The sequence below is a fragment of the Staurois parvus genome, unplaced genomic scaffold, assembly GCF_062004578.1.
Source record: "Staurois parvus isolate SC_StPar_1 unplaced genomic scaffold, SC_StPar_1.0 ptg000020l, whole genome shotgun sequence".
Classification (NCBI taxonomy): Eukaryota; Metazoa; Chordata; class Amphibia; order Anura; family Ranidae; genus Staurois; species Staurois parvus.
Genome location: NW_028317816.1, coordinates 895,462 through 917,639, shown reverse-complemented (window position 1 = coordinate 917,639; position 22,178 = coordinate 895,462). Strand labels below are relative to the sequence as shown.

The following is a 22,178-nucleotide window of genomic DNA, read 5'->3' as shown; positions in this document are numbered from 1 at the left end:
AAAGGGGTCAGTGCCAAGCCAGGGACCCCCTGTGGCTACTATGCCAAAAATCCACTTGGCATAGGACCCAGAAGATTGCTACTATCACTGTAATAGTGGTTACAGTGATGGTCAGCCTCCACAGTGAGGATTCAGGTGTGAGATATGCATACTTACATTGGTCCAAGCTGCACTATTGGAAATATGCAATAAAAACATTACATCCGCTATGAATAAGCCCTTAACAAAATCTAGTTTTACTGATAATAAACTATTAACATATCAGTATACGGGTAAACACAACACTTACTGTGATAGAAGTAAGCAGTCTTTTTGGAGTGATTGCCTAAAATAGCAAACAGAAATAAAATTACATAGTTGTGAAGGAACAGAACTACATTTAAAAAAAACAAAGCACAATCATAAATTGGATGGTGCAAACAAAAGTGACTTGCTATGATGTTTCTGTACCTTAGTCTTTACAGCCTTTTTCCTCTTATCAAGAGCAGCACCCTCTTTTCTTTGTGCCTAAAAACATACAATGCAAAAATATGTATGTAAAAGAAAAAAAAAAAAAAAAAGATATACATCTACAAACACACACATACTATAATGCAAGCCTATTTAAATAGATAAAAGCACACAAGCGAAGGATTACAACTTACCAAACTGTACACATCAACATAAACGTTGAAATCATTAGAAACATCCTCACTGAAAAAAACAAAACAAAAAAGTTAAACCGTGACTGGATAGAATACTAGACCCTTGTACAGTGAATTCTATTACATAAATTTAATTAAGGACATTTTCATAATTCTAAATCAATTCTAGACTTCCATTATACTTACAGCGTAAAGGTGGTTGGAAACATTAAAGCATCTCCTTTCATTGAACTAGAAATGCTGGCAAGGGGCGTTGCCACCATGTTTTCTGCATCTGCTCGAATGATTATAAAGAAGTAATAGTTTGCTGCATCTGTGGGAACAAAATATCAGAAACCACAATATGCAAGTGCACAGACTATGAACATTAAAGAACTATGGTCTACCATTAAAAAATATATAGATCTATTGCAGCACTTCATTCATTTGCACTCCAGTGTTCTCCTTATCCCATTGCAAAGTCACACATTTACCCAATGAGCCTGTCTGGGAAGTTGACCTAATGCAGCTTCCCGTAATGGGGTGGCAACACTGCTGCACTGTTCCACAAATCAGAGCAGGGTTGCCACTTTCATGAAGGCTGTGTCTGCTTAAGGTACAGAGATGAATAAATTAGCGTCCTCAATGCCTCTAACAGGGTGACACACGTGTGCGCCCTGCCCTAACGTACGCCCACAGTACCCTCTAGCGGCTCTGAACCCGCCGGGTCCTGCAGCTTCACCAGGCACAGTGGTGAACTGCCTCCCACACCACGAGTCTCACAAGCCACCCAAAGACAGAGGGCAGATCATACTGTGCAAGATCTGGACACAGGATCACTTTAATCATAGTAGAAAGAGTGCATCAGTTCCCTTGACCCACCTCACAAACACTCCCAGCTATTCATACCCACAACTGCACACCTAAGCCCCCTTCTAGGCTGTGATCCATTAATGTGGTCAGCAAAATAATCAGTTCTTACCTGGTCTCTGAGATGTACTGCAAATAAAATCAGGCTTGATCGGCAAAAATATCTCAGAAATGGATATAAGGCCTCTGGATGGAGTGCTCTCATGAGCTGAAGGCTGTGGTCTCTTCTGGGGACCTTCACTCTTCAACTTGTTAATCTCACAAAGCAAAGCGGATCTTTTTTCAGCTAGATAATAGAAATGACACCATATTAATACACACATGGTTAAAGTGGCACTGCAAGCACAAACACCTTAAGGGCCTGTCAGTAAACCACGGAAGTTACTCTCCAGCAGATCTCCATTTTGCTGCAATGATAGGGGTGGTGTAGTGCATGATTCAGGGCATCAACTCTCCCTTTATCTTTTTCCAAATTAACTTTACTTGAAGTGCATAAAAGTGACATTTCATTCATGTCACTTTACAGCAGCACAGTGCATTGCGCTGCTATGCAGTGACATGCGTTTCTGTCCAGTGCACTGCAATAAAATGCAACACTTTCAGCTTCCAATCGTCTAGGCAAACGCAGCAGAAGTGGGAGCGGGAACCTGTCAAATTCGGGTACCCGCTCCCCAAAAGGTGCCAATCCTTAATGGGGACAAAGCATTAAACCCCTTTTGGGTGGAGCTCCACTTTAACACCACCCCGAAATCGGTCCGCAAAACGCAGTGCGATGTGCAGAATTGGAACGCATAGGTGTGAATACTCATGCGATCTGATTCTAGTGCGGACCCAAAAAAGGGTCCTGCACCTTTTTGGTGCAGATGTGGTGCGATTTGAGCCATACAAAATGTATGGCTCAAATCGCACCGCACACAATTCACATGTGATTTGCACAGGAATGCGATGCGGTTCCTGTGCGAATCACATGCGATGTACCGAACCGCATATATGTGAACCCGGGCTCAGTCACCAGTTCAGTTCAGCAGAGAGGCTGAGACTGAGAGCAGCTCTGCCTTAAGGAAAGAGACATGAAGGCTCTAAGAAGGCTGAAACCTTTACACTTCTGCTGTATGGAAACATTCCCTGTGTGAAAAATCTTCTGTGAACTCACCTGAATGAACAAAGATGGGTAGGAAGCCCTAAAAACCCTTTAGTGTGGGTTTGTGAAATGACTTGCTAAAAAGCTCTCTCTCTCTGTTGATCATGCTTATCAGGTGATGTTTTCCTAGAAACAGTCTATGACAGCAATGGGCAAACTACGGCCCGCGGGACCTTTTAATCCGGCCCGCGGAGCGTGATACATTGGCTGTCAGTATGTGTGTAGGCAGGGCAGCGTGACGAACGTGAGGGGAGCTAGGCTCCTCTCACAGTCCGCCCTGAAGACCGGAACGGCGCGGGAACACGGCGAGAGGAACGCGCGGAGCAAAGGTAAGTGAATTGACACAGGGGGGACTTGGCTTACTACTTGGGGGGGAATAGTACTATGGGGAATGAATTACTATATGGGGGATGAATTACTATATGGGGGATGAATTACTATATGGGGGATGATTTACTATTGGGGATATATTACTATACTTACTATGGATGACACATACACATCATTCATCTACTCTTTGTCCGGCCCCCGGGTCCAATACATGAACCCATTGCGGCCCTCAAGTCAAAAAGTTTGCCCACCCCTGGTCTATGACATCATAACCTTTGATACTGTACTTCGTGACACGGTAAATAAATTAGCAACTTCAGTCACAGAGGCCCCAGCTAAGCGGGCACCAACAATTTGCCCTTTTTGAAACTCATTAAGTTCTGACATAACTCCATATTACTAGCAGCGCACGCAGTAAATGACAAAAGTGGTGCTTCCCACCTATTAGCTAGGTGTCACATCACACAGCGGAAGCAAAAGACCGTTACATCACTTCCACTTTCAATGCAAAACATGTCGTCACTGTCACACCTGCAAATCATGTCATGTTTCAATATTTCTGTCCAACCCCTCTACATACACGTAACAGATGAGTGAGTGACTCTATACAGACTATTCCATACAGACTTTAAGAGACAGTCTGAAAGTAAATAGCTACTACTTTATTGTTGCTTTAGAAAATCCATAATTCCCCAAGGATACCAGCACTAAGGGTATTTATCTTTATTTGTAAAATAAAAAAAAAAATACAACAAAAATATCAAAAATAGAAACAAAAGAGTACAATTAGACCCAAACCACCTTCCCTTAGGAAAACAATGCATGGGCACATGGCATAGATTTTTTTTCTGGAATGAAAAGGTGGCAGTTTCACAAAGTTTAATACAGAACGCCACAAAACAAAAACAAGAATGTAATGGGTACTCACTTGCAAACAGCAGCAAGCGTTCTGCCTCTGCTTCCGTCTGTGTTCCTTTACCATGCTCCTCATCTGTGCAGCAATTAAGAGCCTGGCTGGCCTGGTGAATCACAGTTTGTTGCAAGTTGATTTCATTATTTAATATCTAGGGGGGGAAAAAAAAAAAAAGGGATGAGATATATGTCTCAAATATGAAAAAAAAAAATAAAGTCTGACACAGAATACTTTACCGAAATATAGCATTAAATGAAACTATAGATATAAAATATCAATACATTATGTGTTTGCATGACTATTTGTGAACCTGTGTTTCTGGGCTTTAATTTCTGTGCTCCTATTCTTATTACAACTATTTTTGGTTTATTTGTCACACAAGTATGGAATATAAAATGGTTTTGAATTTAAAGCAGAACTGCAGGCCAATATACAGTAAGATACCCAAATTTACTTCAGTTATGTTACCAATTAAAAAGCCATAAATATATTGTTGTTACATAGTAACACACTAGGTCTTAAAGGATAGGTTCACCTTTCCCTACATGTTACACCTATATTCAGGGTATAACATGTAACATTACTGTTGCAGCAGCCCCTGCACCCCCCACACCCGTTATGACAGCGGGCCGGGGATCTTCTCCCCTGTACCTGCTGCTACATTTCTTTGTAAAAATGAGGCTGAACTCATTCCCAGAGTTCCACAGTTTCATTGCAGCTGACGGCTTTGTAGTTCTCAATGAACTACCAGGGAGCTGACGAGTGCTCTAGGTAGTTCGTCGATGCTTCCTGTCATTCAGTAACTGCCTGCCTGAGGTTTGGGGCAGACAGATACAATGGACAGTCTGCAGGAACCGTGGATTGCACCTGCGATCTGCTAAACGTGGGTGCAATGCATTAAAGGCTCCTAATTAATAAAAAAGAAAACCTGCACAGAGATGTGCATTTTATTTATTTATTTTTAACAAGGTGAATTTACTTTTTCAATTAGCCTTCTGTTTTTTCCAGTACAGTAGTAGAGGAAGCAGGTCTGCTTCCCTACAGTTTTGCTTTAAAGCTAAAGATACAGCAATTTTTATAGTTACCTTGGTCCAGCTTGAACCAGTGTATGTGCGTGCTATACCTGTGGGATCCCCATGGAAGCAGAAAATCACTATAGTAGGCACCACGTCTTCAGTGATTTCCATTAGCTTCTGGCTGTCCTGCTGCTTACTGAACACAGGTCAGTCGTCATTCAGAGAATGCTGCATTCTCTCAATGAATGCAATGCATGGCACAGGACCCTGTTGACAATCAGTATCGGTGCCTACTACTGTGATTTTCAGCTTCCACAAGGATTGGCCAGGCAAGGAACATGCATGAAATTCAGCTTTAAAAATAAAACACAAACAAAACTAACCCCGTCTACAGGGGTAGGTCTGGTAGAAAAAACAAAACAAAAAAAACAAAAAAAACAACCAACCAGGGCCATTTTTAAATTAGTCTACGCCTGCAATTTTTTCAATTTAAATTTCTTGAGAACTTTGCATATTTTAGTAATATGTGAATGGAGCAAGAGCAATACATTATAACCTGTATTTGTATTTTTTTTTCCAACAACCTTCTTGCTTGCTTTCTGTACAGTCTTTAGCATTGGAACCTAGCGATATATGCAGTCATATGCATTTACAACCAATAACCTGTGCAGCAAGTCTGGCCTGCACTAAATGCAACTGGCTTGGTTGAGATTTTTATAGTTTATTTTTTTTAGAGTAACTGGACTATGTAAGCTGCGCCCATAAAAAGGCAGGCAAATGGAAATAGAATGGTCACCAGTATTGCCTGTGGTCTCCCTGAAGCTGATCATTCCCAGTTATGGACTTAGGTTTCTTTCTTGCCAGCGATTTAGGCCAGTGTGAATTGTAGTAGCAGAAATCTTCTGATTCCTACTGCAGCTCTGAGCGGCTAGGTGCAGTCACTGTCAGACAGTCAGCAATTACATGCAGCAATCGCTGCTGGGCACTCACACACACACCACACACAAAGTGCATGCAGCAGTGATCACCAAAAAAAAAAAATCGCTGGCTGTGCAGAGTCACAAATAGCTGCGGTTGCCGGTGCCCTGTCATTATAGCGATTAGGGCCGGTGGCCGAATCAAGCTGTTCACAGCCATGGCAGGAATGATTAGATTCCTGACGCTACAATACGCACCAGCCAAATCATTGGTGTGAATGAACTCTTCCTTGTTCTGCACTATGGTTGTGTAGGCAAGCATCAATGTAGACGCAGGGTTCAGGGTGCAACATGCAACGTTACTAATGCAGCAGCCCTTGCACCCCCCACCCCCATTGTAGAAGCTGGCCAGGGATCTTTTCTCCGTACCTGCTGTTATATTTTTTTTAAAAGCGCGGCCGAAGTCATTAACAGAGTTCCTTTGCAGCTGACGGCTTGTATGAACTATCAGGGAGCTGATGAGTGTTCTAGGTAGTTCATTCATGCTTTCTGTCATTCAGTAACAGCTATGAGGCACCCTCACATACTAGGAGGTGGATTGCTATTTATCAGGAACAACTCCAGACAAAATGTGCTTTATTCGGAGTACTAGGCACAATGAAAATATCTTGATGTTCCCTATGACAATCTTGTTTATAAATATCGTTTACAAGTCTTGGCGCTCCGTTAAATTTAGGACATGCTTTTTGTTGAGTTTTATCCTCATGTTTCTCAAACACCCTACTGAATGTTGAGGATTGTCTCCTTACTGCATGATATAAATCCTGTATAATAATAATAATAATTTCCTAGATTGTAAGCTCCAAGGAGCAGGGCCCTCGAACCCCTCGTGTATTGAATTGTATTGTTACTGTACTGTCTCGTGTATTGTCTCCCATTATAATGTACAGTGCTGAGCAAACTGTTGGCGCTATATAAATACTGTATAATAATAATATGGATGTGGACTTTAGCATTTGTGCGAATATACTTTACACTGGTACTTTGGCTCCATCTACTGGCTGAACTGTGTAAAATATCGATGGTTGAATTTCCAGCACAAATGCTCAATTCATAAAGATGGATGGATTATTTTAATTAAATTCATTATCACATGGCAATTTATCCTAAAACTGAGGAACAATTATGTTTTCACATGAATTGGGCATTTCACGGTTGAAAGCCGCTTCTTCTCAGAAATCCTTCCCCTCCCCCCCTTCCCATCTCAACATCATTTTAATTTATCATTAAAATAATCACTTACAAATGGTTCCATATAAAACACTTTACTCACACTTACAGCTATCACCAACACGATCTATATTTTTTTTTTTCCTTTTTACAAAAGGTTTATAAAGCTAAGCTCCAGTAAGCTACATGAAGCCAGCACCCTGGCAAGGGATGGGTTAATGGACAAGCCATAAGGATTACGCAAATGGCAAAAAAAAAAAAAATGGGCCTTCATTTAATGTAGAAGTCTCCCAGCAAACCAGTTAGCTTTTCTAATACGAGTAACAATCTTAGATTAAGGACACTGAGAAGCAGAATTGCTGGTGCAGAAGAGAAATTTCAACATGATATTTGGAGGGGGGAAAAAAAAAAAAAAAAAAAAGACAGTTTGCAGAGTTCTTGTATAACTGAACTACATTATATAGCTGCACCGTTGGAAGATTTTTTTCTGTGGAAATAGGTTAAAAGGTAGCACACATTTCTTTGTTTTTCTTTTGAATATATCATTGCTTTTTTTGCTTGATGTATTTTGTATGTTGATATGAATATGAATTGTTTTCATTAAAACAGGAGTTAAAACATACAAAGAGAGAGCGCATGACCACCCTAGTGTAATACCGCTTTATTGTAATGAGGATTAAAAACTTTTCAAAATTGCACTCACATTTGCATGTCTGCATAGAAAGTGATCCACCGCGAGGTCACTGTAAGATCTGAAGCGTCTGGATGATCCACTGTCGACCGGAATCTATTAAGGACTGCACTGGAGGCATAGTGACAGACTGCTGGAGTCCTTTCCCACTGCGCATGGACCAGACGCATACACAGTGGTCAGTCACTGTGCCTCCAGTGCAGTGCATAATAGATTGCGGTCGACATTGGATCATCCAGAGGCTTTGGATCTTACAGGGACCACACGGTGGATCACTTTATATGCAGACATGCTTGACACCAATGTGAAAATGTGAGTGCAGTTTTGAAAAGTTTTAATCCTTATTACAATAAAGCGGTATTACACTAGGGTGGTCGTGCGCTCTCTTTGTATGTTTTAGGTCCTTTCTCACACCCCAGTGGAGATAAAAGAGAGCTGCAGTACCCCAGGAGACAAAAAGGATAAGAGATAAAGTACTTGGATGTTTTATGTTGTGACGTTTCCCATCCATCATGGTACCGTAGTGGTCAGCGCACAAGCTAGTTTATTATTTCTTCTGTTTATGTAATAAAACAGGAGTACATTTACTCATAACGCTTGCTACAGTGCCTGAAAGTCGATATATTTAAGCATTTTATTCTGAATTTTTTTTTTTTTTTTAAGTTTTAAAATTGTTAATGCTATGTTTTTTTTTTCTTCTTTACTAAATTTTTTCACACAGTACTTTCACATAAAAGCTCATATACATGCCCATAAAACAAGTTTACATTTACTTGTACATATTCTAAAAGATTCTTCTATAAAGTTAATAGAAACTCCCATCATGCATTGTTTACACGATTAAAAAAAAGAATTAAAAAATATATATATATATATATCAGCTATCAAAGCACACACAGGGGAAATGCCCAGTCAGGGAAAAAAAATAATAATAATAAAAAAAAAAAAAAAAACACAAGTCATCTGTTTATGCGTGTTAAACATGCATGTCCAAAGCACAGCAAACTTAATAAAGTGTGAGAAAGCCTTCGGTTTAAAACTACAATTATTAGAAAAAGAAAATATCTGAGCAAAAGTGGATATGGGGGATATCCTACACAGAGTTGACTTTGTGCCCCGAGATCCCCTTGAAGGACACTGCTGTCATTCCTTTCTTCTGCCTAAAATGGTTGACCATATAAAATAGGTTACATTCAACTATACAGCAACATAAAAAGGTGTTACAAAAGACCTTTGAACACAGTTCTCAAGTTACAAGCCGTTTCTTATTTTTTTTTGCAGGGAAAAACAACGTGTTTGCTCTAATGTCGCTCTTCCCAGCACCACATACTCACCTCTCATTGGCTCCCTTCACTAATTCCTTTGGCACCCAGAAGGAAAGAAAGCCTTGTGAAAGTTCCAGGTCAGTCTAATCCGAGCTTACAAAGCCCTGAGGACACTACTCTCCACCACATGACAGCTCCAAGCCAAACACATAGCAGCAGTGTTGTCACATTAGAAAGAGGACAGGGAGAGACATGCTCATCCATACCCAAAAGTACTGGGTATTCCCTTTGCTCCTGGTAGCTGTATGGAGCAGCAGGGTAGCTTAAGAAAGGTATGCTCTTGAAGGTAAGAGGGCATTAATAATAGCCTTTTGCTTTACCCTTTGCTGAACACTGTTTCAATTGGTTGGCAGAAACAAATACCCAGTACTTTAAGGTATGTGAAGCCTAGGACTCTGCTTCCCATTAGAAAAAGCTGGCAATTGATGATTGGCCACTCAGCTACTGTATGCCATTACATGGGGGCAGAAACAGAGTCTATAGCCCCATGCAAGCTCTAAATGATAACGTGAAGAGTACGCAAGGCTTGTACCAATGGCCAAAATGGAGTGGAGGGGAAATGTTTAGATTGTAAGCTCCACGAGCAGGGCCCTCCTATTCCTTCTGTACTGAAATGTATTGTACTGTCTCCCTTATATTGTAAAGTGCTTCGCAAACTGTTGGCGCTATATAAATCCTGTATAATAATAATAAAACATGAGAGGCAGAAAAGTGTAAGCAACTGGTACAGCCATCATTAAATAAAATCTGTTTTTCCCTGCATGGACAAAATACAGACTCAATTTAAATTTCTCAAAGAGATTCACTTAAATTGTTAGTGGACCCAATGTTTGCAGAATTAACAAAATGTTAAAATGCTAAGAAATGCACAAATATTCCTTTTTTTTTTTTTTTTTTTTTTTAACTGAAACATAAAATGCTACCTTTAGTTTCTGTTTGATATTAACATGTCGGGGAGATGCATTCTTTGTATCCTCCATTCGGGAAGACACATCTTCTTTGCGCACAATCGTTTGCACTACCGGTGGACGATCTGACTCTTTAAATCTCTGTGATCTGTATGCATCGATGCTGCAAGGAAAGATTAAGTTACAGAAAAATTAAACACATCTCACCTTTGTGAAATCGCTCATCCGTACAAATGTTTTCTTACCTGTACAAGAGATTTTGATTTTCCTCTATAGATCTAAAACTGTCCTTTGATTCTGCTCTAGGTACCCTAGTCCTTTGGAACTTTCCTGATTTAGGGTTATTAGAACTTGTACTAGTCTCTACTTGTACCTTGGAAGGTGACAGTGAAAAAGAGAGAAGTTCCTGTAAAAAAAAAAAAAAAAAAAAAAAAAAAAAAAATGGATTCACTAGTAATATTTTTTTTAATCAATACTAAATTTTTTGGCTTCTTCACCTACCTCTGGACTTCCAACCCCAACAGTCTCTGCTAGCGGAGTTAGCAAAGACATTGAAGAAATGTTGAGTGCATCATCATCTTCCTCACCAGAACTGTCACCTCCTTTATTGCTTTCGGAATCATATGAAACCCTTTCCAATAGCGAAGTAGGTACTTCATTTTCATCTTCATTTTCAAAAGCATCACTAAATATGCTGTTGATCATTTCTGAACTGTTAGTCTCATCAATGCTTCCATCTACATTCATCTCAATCTCTCGAATCACTTCCACTGTAATGACAAAAAGGTATCAAGGAAAAAAAAATGTATAACATATGGGGTAAAGGTTGCAGAAACAATTTTGTTTTCTTTTTAAATAACAAACATGTCATACTTATCTGCTCTGTGCAATGGTTTTCCACAGAGCAGACCTGATCCTTCTCTTCTTGGGTCCCCCACTGAAGCTTCTGGCCCCTCCCTCCTACCAAGTGCCCCCACAGCAAGTAGCTTGCTATGGGGGCATCAGAGCAGGCTTGCTCCCCAGTGTGTACATTCACACACATACATGGCTCGGCCCTGCCCCCTGATCCTTCTTATTGGCTTACTGGCTGTGATTAACAGTAGCGGGAGCCAATGGCTCCTGTTGCTGTTGTAGCCAATGAGGAGGGAGACCTGTGACAGACGAGGACATTGCTGGATCGAGACAAGGCTCAAGTAAGTAATGGGGGGGGGGGGGGTTTCTTATGCCATGCAATCCTTTACTCATAGTATCAATGCAGCCTTACCCTATACAGGGGTTGCGAATACCAGGTTTACATAAAATGTATTAACTCATACATTTTACAGCTTTGAGAAACTTACAAGTAGGGAATGCTTGTCCACCATCTGTGGTACTTGCAGGTAGAGGTTATTATCCAAATCAATTTAATTAAAAAGGGATTACACATTGCCTGGTTTGGACATTTCCTAGCGATACAGGATTTGGTTTCAGAAGAAATATAAAATGGTATGTGTAGGCACCTTAGACAATGATGTAACCCTAATACTTTGATAGCGTAATGTCTGTCCTGCAGGAAAGGCCTATACCAAGAGATCCCCCAGAGAATCAAGATGGAGAGCTTAGTAAATCTGTCACTAGAGAGAATATGCCTTTCTTACACCCAGAAACTTTGAAACAGTAGGACTTCAATAGACCGAAATATGGTTGAAATAGGAGGGTTTAGAGTTATATTCTTTACTAGGAGCTTGTCAGAAGGGCACCATATAAATATGCATTTTTATTTAAAAATGGAGACCTATTACAGAGGTATTCTATCAAATGCCATAGCAACCAAACACATTTCCATTCTCCTTTCTAAAATTGAAATTATTATGGAATTGGATTTATTGCTATAACACCATCATTGTTCTTTTACCACGTTATGTTGAGGACACCCTGACATTAGTGGCAAAATAATACTCTATGACAATCAGATGTTTTTCAATCCCTAAAATTAAACAAACCTTTATCCTCACTAGACTTTACTTTGTTACTGAATCCTGGCTTCTCCAATGGCACTAAAGACGGTTGCACAGATTTCTCAGGACTTTTTATATGTTCAGCTATCTTTTTTTGGGTGTCACCTAGAAAATGTGGATAAAAGTAAAAACAAGAAAATGAGTTAGTGCCAAATTGCTAGTTGAAGGTCAGTTTGCATCACTAATCATCAACTGGCCTGTATATCTGCCACTGAATTACCAGAGGTTAATATGAATCAATGAGGACAGTACAAGTATTGACCAGGATTAATGGCAGGTAAAATATACTTGCATATAGATAGAATGCAGCTTTTAGCTACAGACAATACATTTAGACACAGGCTGTGTAGCCTTAGTTTGGAAAGGGAGAACAGAGTCAGGAACAAGACGTATTAAAAATTAGAAGCAATCTTTGAAAATCACAGCTTAATAAGTTTGCCAGAATTAATGGTCTACCTCTTTCATGCAGTAATGACGGTTGATAAAAGGCAGGTGTCCTTATGTCTGAACACATTAATACCGTCAATCATTCCTACTTACGTGCTGTACCCTTCTCTGGAGAGACAGGCACTCTCTCAGCAGCTGGATGGGAGATTACATTTGGCTTTGGTGGCTTGCTAGAAGTCACTGGATGAGCTTGAATTTCCTAAAGGGAAAGGACATTACAATAGCTCTTGAGAAAAGATAATTATGTATACAATACTGACAAAATTAAAGTGATATAAAAGGCAATTTAAAAAACACACACACACACACACACACACACACACACACACACACACACACACACACACACACGTCATACTTACCTGCTCTGTGCAATTGTTTCACATACAGCAGCCCGATCCTCCTCTTCTGGGGTCCCCTGCCAGCACTCCCGGTCCTTCCCTCCTACCTAGCGCTGCCAGAGCAAGCAACTTGCTTTGGAGGCACCCAAGCAGGCTCGCTCCTGAGTCACTGCTCTGTGTGTCCTTTCACACACACAGCCACGACACAACTCTGTCAAACCCCCTCCCCCAATTCCCATCATTGGCTCACTGGCTGTGCTTGATCTAAAGGCTCAAGATTTTTTACCTTCATGTATTCTATGCATGAAGATAAAAAACCTACTGTGAGCAACATCCTCCCCAGCCCTCCCAATTCTCACCTAACCCCACTCTCGATCCAGTGATGCGCACTGCAGCCTTGGCTATCCTGGGACTCCATCGCCTCATTGGCCAAGACAAAAGAGGGAGCCATTGGCTGCTACTGTCAATCATAGCCAGTGAGCCAATGAGAAAAGAAAGCGGGTGGGGCCAGAGCAGCAGGTGCCCTCATAACAAACTGCTTGCTGTGGGGGCACCCGACAGGAGGGAGGGTCTAGGAGCATCGGCAGGGGACCCGAGAAGAGGAGAATCTGGGTTGCTCTGTGCAAAACCACTGCACACAGTAGATAAAGTATAGACATGTTTGTTTTTTTTTATAAATGAATCCTTTAGAATCACTTTAAAAGTCCAAATTCACTTCACATCCAATCGCAACCTTGTTGCTTAAGAGAAGTCTTATTAGCTCCATAATACAAATCTAAAGTCTACAGGTTAGCAAAGAATAAAATGTATGATTCGTTGTACAAAACGTTTAAGAAAGCTGTGCCAAATGCGTAATTTTTGCTGAGTGTAGCTCCCGTGTGTAAAGTTTATTTCTACAGAAACCCGTATAAGTAAGAGTCACATATTAAATTTTAAAAAAAGCTGCAGATCAATTACTTGTATAGAATGAAGGGAACTCTGAAAGTATGAATACCATTTTCATTCTATAGTAAAGGGCTTTGTCATTTCTGATAGAATACAAGTTTCCATTACCCGTTGAGTCTCTTGATGCTTGGCTTTAGCTGTGTCTTCCTTGTCTGCAGTCCACACACTTCCTTTCTCAAATCGGGAACGAATGGCTGCAAGTTCCTTTTCACGTTCCTGATCATAAAAAAAGTAATAGAACTCATTTACTCTGCTGAACAGAAAATTTAATTTCCTATTGAATATAGCTGTCTGTAGATGCCCGTACCTTTTTCTGCTGCTGTGCTAAGCTAGCAGTACTGGATACATCACTCTGCTTGAAAAGCCTTTCCTGGATACTTTTTGTTGTTGGTGTCACCACAGCAGACTTCAGTGCAGTGTTTACAGGTGCTGCGCTTACAGGTGTGCGTTCTTGACACTTCTCTCCAAATCGCTCCAGGAAGGACTTAACTCCTGGACCACCTACAGGGCAATAATTGATTGGATAATTTAGTGAGATTCACAAATAGAAAAAGTTGAACTGAGTGCAGAGTATGATGTATTTAATAAACCAGAAGGTGTACTATGTACTTGAACATGTGAGCCTACTGGGAACTTGTGTACGGATAACATTCCATGACAAGAAAAATATGAAAAATTATTCAGTAAAGCAATATACTGTAAGTAGTGTGACAGTGCTAGGCTCTGCCACTTTTTGAGTACAGGCAGAAGACACACAGGGTTGTCAAAGATACAGCTTGAGGGGCTCTAGAGTAGAGCAGAGAAGCCTGGGTTTTCAGTTTTCTATGGGTTCAGGGATCTGCAGTCCAAAGGCTTTAAAGAGTCTCATGGGACAAAGCCTTCAACCCAGTATCCAGCTCTTGCAGAAGACCAGCAGGGTGAGTTCAGGTGCGTACAACCCTTATGACAGGCTTGGTCATAGCTCAGAGCTTTTATCAGGAGACAGGTGTGTGCTCCATCCAGGAGAGACGCACCCCCGTCAGGGGGAAGGTGTGGGCTCCCATTAGGAGAGGTGCTCCATTTGAGAGACAGGGATCCTTGTTGCAGGAGAGATTGCTTACCTACAGGACTGAGGGTTAATTCACACTATATGCGGGCGTTTTACTGCAGGGACACACACACGTTTCCTTTGTGTCCCATGCATCTTATTGCAGTGCACTGGACCAAAATGTACTACAATGTCAGGCAGCACAGCAACATTGCAGTGAATGAAGTGTACAATTTATACACTTCAAATAACCCTCCAACAAAACAAAAAACTACTAAAAAAAGGGAAGAGGAGCAGTGTGATGTGTTGAATCCCTCATCACGCTGCCCCCTATGCAGCCAGCAATGCAGAGCAGCCAAAGCAGTAAATGGCTCTGGCTGCTCTGTGATTGATCAGATTTTAAGTGTGAATGTGCCCAGAGGGTCAAGGCAGCTAAGCAAGTCCAGGAGACTGGGAAAGCTGGGACAACGACTCAGGGGTCTGAGGGAATCTGGAGGTATTAGAGCAGTGAGAGCCTAGGGTGCCAGGAGATCCCCTACTGAGAAGCCAGGGATTGCGCCTGTGCAGCATGGTGCTGTAAGCACAGGCTGAGTGAGCCAGGAGAGTCCAGAGAGCCAGGAGGGCTGGAAGAGACGGTCTGAGGGACCAGTGAAAAGAGCAGTGGCACTGCTAAAGACAGAGCCAGGTGGCTTGACACTATTATTGTGTCACTTACAGTATTTTGATGGTGGGGTTCCTGCATGGACAAATTTTCTGTTGAACCTTAACTTTCATATTTAATAAAAGTGGGCTGACAAGCCCAACAACAAAGTTCAGACTGGCAGGTTCTCACTAAAATTGCCAATACCACCAAGTTACAATTACCTCCAAGATCACAGTAAGAAAGCACAAAATTTAAAAAAAGAGTAGCCACCAGGCTACATCATGGACTCCCCTGATTTATCGTGCTCTTACCTGGTGTTACCGTCTTTTCCTTTTGCACTACAGGTGTTCTACTAATCTCTTCCCTAGGGGTTGCTGGGAAAGTGGTGAATATTTTTGATGTTGGCCTCTCTACTCTCTGTGGGGTACACTTTTCTATTTGAGCAGGTGGTTCATTCTTCTCCTTTAGCTTGGAAGGTACAACATTTGTGATTCTATCTTCTATTGGTTTTGGTGCATCATTAATAACGGTGTTTGTTACTGTAGAACGTGAAGGTTTTGATTCAGAATGTGTAGACACCTGTAACAGAAAGCATATTGTCTAGAGTTAAAAAGTAAAAAATAAATAAAAAATGAGATGGTTGGAAACACAAGGCGATGAACATTAAAATGCAGTGGGCTGCATTTTAATCACAGCGCAAGGCACAGGATACCATGCACTCTGCCACGCTGCAGCGCACAAACCTTTGGAATAGCAATGGGGTAGTATTCATAATGAATAAGAACAACAGCTCAAGCATGCAGCATCTGCTACCACACCACAGTGGTGTGAATGGGCCTGTACATACTAGGTTATAAATCCTGATCCCCCCTGCAGTTCCACCTGTTAAAAAGGCTGGCATCATCAAAAATAAGCCTTAAGATTGTTTATTTGGTGCCTGAAGGAGTAGGGTCCCCATAGTCTTCATCTGTTATTAAATATCAATGTACCCTGGAAATCCTCTTTACATTAATAAGAGCTTGAATAAAAAACAAAGTAAACCTTAGTAAGTACTATGTACAGATTATTATTATTATAGGTACTTATATAGCGCCGTCAATTTACGCAGCTCTTCACATATATATTGTACATTCACATCAGTCCCTAACCCTCAAGGGGTGTACAATCTAAGGTCCCTAACTCACATTCATACATACACATACTAGAGACAATTTCGACAGGATCCAATTAACCTACCAGCATGTCTTTGGAGTGTGGGAGGAAACCCAGAGGAAACCCACGCAAGCACAGGGAGAACATGCAAACTCCAGGCAGGTGGTGCCATGGCTGGGATTCGAACCAATGACCCTAGTACTGCCAGGCGGAAGTGCTAACCACTTAGCCACCGTGCTTATTAGTAAACATCTTTTCAATCAACTTTTGAAAAGCCATAAAATGCCTTTTCCCCCCTCCCATGTTTTGTTGTCACATGGCGGCAATTCTTCAGTGCAGAGCAGCAAGTGGGCATGACTGACATACAGGCTTGGGATTGAAAGCACCATCAATCAACAGTGCAAGGCTGGATGGGAAGGGGGGAGTGACTGAAAAACAGACTTGAAAAGCGACCTGTGTCTCACAACATAAAGACATGGGACCTAAACGGACCATGCTAGCATGAACTGGCTTCCGTATTTAACACAGTCAATTTACCAATAAGAAGGGAGAATGGAAGGTTCAACTAGGTATTCTAAACAGAAATCATACATTATGTAAAAAAAGAATATGATACAAACACTTGTCATATTTAAAAGAGATAAATGACTTGGATTTATTTAGATTTTAAAGTAACAGACAGCCTAAAAGTGAGAAATCTCAGCTTTATTAACAAAGACCACAATTTTGGTAACAATTTGCTCAGTAAAATACAATGGCATATTATGTGTTGGGACAATGGACTTTTAGCAATGGGCAAAAAAAAAATGCAGAAAATGCCAGAGCTACTTCTGTCCCTATGGGACCCTATGGCTATGGGACCCTATGGAGTTTATTTACTAAAGCTGGAGAGTCCAAAATCAGACTCCCTTCTGCATAGAAACCAATCAGCTTCCAGGTTTCATTGCCAAAGCTTCATTGAACAAGCTGAGGTTAGAAGCGGATTGGTTTCTATGCAGAAGGGAGTCTGATTTTGGACTCTCCAGCTTTAGTAAATAAACCCCTATGGGTCTATGGGAATGCAAAACTTGAAGAGGTCAACTGCAAAATAAAGACACCTTTCAATGAACTATGAGTGAGTGATCTCAAAGTGCCCCTGATGTCAAAAGCAAGCGGAATTTGCCCAAATGGACACAAGCCCGTATTGTCCCCTGCATATGTTTGTTTCCAATTTAAACCTTGCAAAGAGGCTGGTAGCAATGTCAAGAACATAAACCATGAGAGCTGCATGCCATGAGTGATTTGAGAACACTCTCTTCCCTGGGGTCTATAGACTATCATTCTGGTTGTCATACCTATCCTTTTACACTCAATACAAGTAGATTTTTTTTTTGGACTCCCTTGGCTTTCATGCTATTTATTTTTATACCAGAGGATCATTAGCAGCTCATTAGAGTATTTAATAACTAGAGGATCTGTCTGATATTACATATACTGTATGTATTGCTGGGAATCAGTTTTAGATATAAGATTTAAAGACCCAGGTATTTTATCAGAAATGTTCAACAATTATTCTGTTGGGGATATAGATTTAATAACATTGGCATATAATGTTTTGGGTTAGGAATAATACATACTATTGTTTGTTTGTGACTATGGGTTGCTAATAAAGCATGAACAGTCTAACAGTGAGGCATTTGTAAGGGGTGCATTCCTCTGTCTTGTGAACAGTACCTTAATGTAAATGTTAGAATTGCGTTTTTTTTTCTAAATCCGTTTCCTGTATTTATTGCGTGTGTATTATTTATTTATATATATATATATATATATATAAAATTATTATTATTATACAGGATTTATATAGCGCCAACAGTTTGCTCAGCGCTTTACAATATAAAAGGGAGACAATACAGCAACAATACAGTTCAATACAAGAGGGATAGGAGGGCCTGATCACTGGAGTTTACAATCTAGGAGATCTATCTATCTATCTATCTATATATATATATATATATATATTTTTTTTTTTTTTTTTTTTTTTTAATAGCAAATCACATTAGCTTACAGGCTGTGCTTCCTGCCCAATGCCTGTGGTCTTACAATTACTACTGTCCTTGGAATCTGGTTTAACTCATTAAACAATGCACTCTCTACATAACTGATATGTTATGTAAACCGTTACAATTGTTACTAAGCAGAGATTATATTTGTTAAGGTCTCCCTCTAGTGGTTATTCTACAAATCTGAAATAAATAAAACCGCAAACAAGTAGCATAAAAAATAAAAAAAATTAAAAGTCACTTTAAAAATTTCTTAACGTATTATTTGACACCTTATGTATATAATCTTGTTTAACATGGAACTTTTACACAAAAATCATAAAATAACAGATCTAATCATAAAGTTAAATAAACAGATTCTATAAAACTACATACCAGTGTGCTAGGAATCGTTGCTTTTTTCACAGCCTCTTCTTTGGGTTTTTGAGATAAAGCTTCCTGCCGGACAGTATGACTATTGATGCTGGAAGATGCGGAACTGACAGTGGACACTTTCGATAAACAAGTGGTACCAGGCTTTTCTTGTGTATTGTTTGGTTTAACACTTGAATGACTCAAGTCATCTTCCCAGGACCCGATCGTAGCAGCCAGGTTAGCTAAACGAGTTCTCCGGCCCATGGGAGTTTCAGCGTTAACTATGGAAGTCTGTACCTTTGGAGGGGAAGGTACAATTTCTTTGGGTGGGTTGCTAATAGGAGGGGACTTTGGTGGGCTACCTGTGGATGAAAAAGAAAAAAGAACAAAAAAAAAAACCACAATCTTCATACAGAGTAAAAAAAAGAAATTGCATGCCCACACACAAATGACTGAATGAATGTTACAGTTGTGCTCAAAAGTTTGCATACCCTGGCAGAAATTGTGAAATTGTGGCATTGATATTGAAAATATGACTGATCATGCCAAAAAATGCTGTTATTGAAGGATGATGATCGTATGAAGCCATTTATCATCAAATAGTTGTTTGGCTCCTTTTTAAATCATAATGAAAACAGAAATCACCCAAATGGCCATGATCAAAACTTGGCATATCCTGGAATGTTTGGCCTTGGTAAAGACCTACAAGGTGACACACACGGGTTAAAATGCTAATGACAATCTTTCTTGGTCTACCTGACCTTGGCTTGGTATCAAGAGATCCCCGAACTTTCCACTTAATAGGTGATTTAACAGTACTGATTGGCATATTCAAGGCTTCTTTTTAAGACATCTTTTTATGTCCTTTTCCATCTTTAAAAAGTTCCATTACCTTGTTACGCAGGACTTTTGACAGTTGCTTTCTGATCACCATGGCTCAGTATCTAGCCTAGTCAGTGTTTCCACATAAGTGCTAACAAACTTATTGACTATTTATACACTGACACTAAATTGCAATTTAAAAAGCAACAGATGTGGGACATTAACCTCTAATTGGCATTTTAACCCATGTGTGTCACCTTGTGTGTCTGTACCAAGGCCAAACATTCCAGGGTATGTAAACTTTTGATCATGGCCATTTGGGTGATTTCTGTTATCATTATGATTTAAAAAGGAGCCAAACAGCTATTTGATAATAAATGGCTTCATATGATTATCATCCTTCAATAAAAGAACATTTTTTGGCATGATCAGTCATATTTTTCAATATCAATGACACAATTTCTGCCAGGGTATGCAAAGTTTTGAGCACTACGGTATATTAAAGTGGAACTCTTCATTCATGAATAGCAATTTGACGTTACAACTGCTGAATTCCTGTTAAACTATTCTTTCTGTGCAGCCAAATATTGGTTTTGCCATTGTTCTCCCTGATAGGGGTCATCCTTAGTGATTGTAGCCCTATCATAAATCTCCAACTTCAAGCAGAAATTAAAAAAATAAAATAAATGCAGCTCTTTATTCATAATACATCATAAAGGTTCCATTCATGTTGCAGAGGTAAGAAGTTTTACCATGTGATAAATGCAACATGCCTACTGCACTGCCATTCACCTGAATGGCACTCCAACACACCTGTACTATCCACCCTGTCACACTCCCCGCTGGCTTTGTGGTGTGTTGGCAACCATTCAAAATGAATGAAATGCCTTACCAAAATGCATGTTACCACCTAAAACAACACGTATTATCATGTGCTCAAGACAACTCAGACGTGTGGAACAGGTTATTAAATGTAAGTATCAGAATACCTTTGGCTTCAGCCCTTTGTAATCCCCTGTACAGCTGAGCTTAGACTGGGAAAGGGAAAAGCAACACAACAGAAATGCTGGTAGGAGGAGGGAGCAGAGAGAGAAGCTCATCAATCTGCTGCTTCTCTTTTTACTGTCCAGTCAAAGACTGGAGTCAGAACAAGACCTGTAGGTGTCATATAACCGCAACAGGAAAAAAAGCCTCCTACCCAACCAGACAGGTATGCTGTGCTGCAGAACTGTGTAAATCTGGCAACTGGATGGACAGAAATACAAATCCTTTAACAGCCACTGTACATTTATTTAATCTATTTACAGTAGCGGTTTGCCTGAATTTAGCTTTCAAGGTTGCAATACTTTCTGTGCCCAGTAAATGCACATATTGTGAAAAAGCAGCAAAGTACTTTAAAACAAGCCCTCTTTTACCTTTGTAGCTTTACACATTGCAAATAAATTACACTTCAAAGATCACAACAGAAGCACTGAAATCAAGGCTCCTTTCTCCTTGTTTTCCATGGCATGCTACCAGTTTTCCAATGTAAGCAAACAGTGGGTGCTACTTTAGATTTTGTGGTCTTTGAGAATGAATTACTTTAGAGCACAAACAGCTACAAAGGTCAGTGATTTCATGTTTTAAAGCTTTTTTACTCTGTGTTCAAAATTTGAAGTTTATAATTTGGGCACAGGGCAGCCTGCCCCCAGGCTTCAAAGCACTATATCTGTTCACTGAGAGCCTCTGTAAACAAGTACAAGAAAATATTTTGGACTGCCATTAAAACTGTATATTAAGTTACTGGTATTTTCAATCAAATGACCTAGATTTTTTTTAAAGGATAGCACTAGTTAGCAGCTTTTATATTACAGTAACAACTAAATATGTGCAAAGTAATAGAACTACAAAAGTGAAATGAGGGTGGTAATGGATTCTTGTTACCATCATTATCCCAATATCTCCGCTGATCAGCAAGCCTCTGCATACGAGTCCTCACTGAAGATGCTCCTGGATCTTCGGAGTTCAGTTTCGGCTCTTCTTTACTGGTTACAGTGGTTCTTGGTGGAGTCTGCTCTGTGGGCCTCACTTGTGGATGTGCAACAATCTCTGGCTGTGTACATTTAGCAATTTCTGGGCTTTTTGGTTGTTTGTTCTCAGTTCCTAATATTTTGTTTTCATCAGAGCAGCGCTTCTTTGAAGGAGATGGTTTTGAGCATGGTTTCTCTGAAAAGAGAACAGATTTTTTTTACAGTGAACCAATACAAGTATTTGGGGGGGAAAAAAAGGCAATATAAAAAATTAAAAAAAATAAGGCTGGACAAGACTAATTCCCATGGGAAGGCACCCAAAATGTCTACAGTACTTGATCCTTTAAAGGAGTTCACCTTTTAGAACATACTATGGGTGTGACATGTAACATGTTCCAATACCCCTCCCTCTCCCCCGCAGCTCCTGTCACATTTAAA

At 40.2% G+C, this 22,178-nt stretch overlaps 1 protein-coding gene across 2 annotated transcripts in view; it reads right to left on the bottom strand.

Moving 5' to 3' along the window:
* Positions 1-22,178, bottom strand: part of ANLN (anillin, actin binding protein) — a 73,940-nt gene that overhangs the window by 28,581 nt on the left and 23,181 nt on the right. Inside the window, exons 3-19 of one of the 2 annotated variants that reach the window (XM_089686991.1) lie at positions 21,655-21,936; positions 18,931-19,271; positions 15,676-15,943; positions 14,002-14,195; positions 13,803-13,910; positions 12,502-12,607; positions 11,947-12,066; positions 10,466-10,734; positions 10,210-10,370; positions 9,980-10,127; positions 8,829-8,891; positions 3,893-4,028; positions 1,606-1,779; positions 831-957; positions 645-693; positions 451-507; positions 290-325 (exon numbers count right to left, since the gene is read on the bottom strand). In XM_089686991.1, coding sequence (XP_089543117.1) covers positions 290-325; positions 451-507; positions 645-693; positions 831-957; positions 1,606-1,779; positions 3,893-4,028; positions 8,829-8,891; positions 9,980-10,127; positions 10,210-10,370; positions 10,466-10,734; positions 11,947-12,066; positions 12,502-12,607; positions 13,803-13,910; positions 14,002-14,195; positions 15,676-15,943; positions 18,931-19,271; positions 21,655-21,936 — 2,639 coding nt within the window. The remainder of the gene's footprint in view (positions 1-289; positions 326-450; positions 508-644; positions 694-830; positions 958-1,605; positions 1,780-3,892; positions 4,029-8,828; positions 8,892-9,979; positions 10,128-10,209; positions 10,371-10,465; positions 10,735-11,946; positions 12,067-12,501; positions 12,608-13,802; positions 13,911-14,001; positions 14,196-15,675; positions 15,944-18,930; positions 19,272-21,654; positions 21,937-22,178) is intronic. The other variant, XM_089686996.1, reaches the window with a different exon arrangement.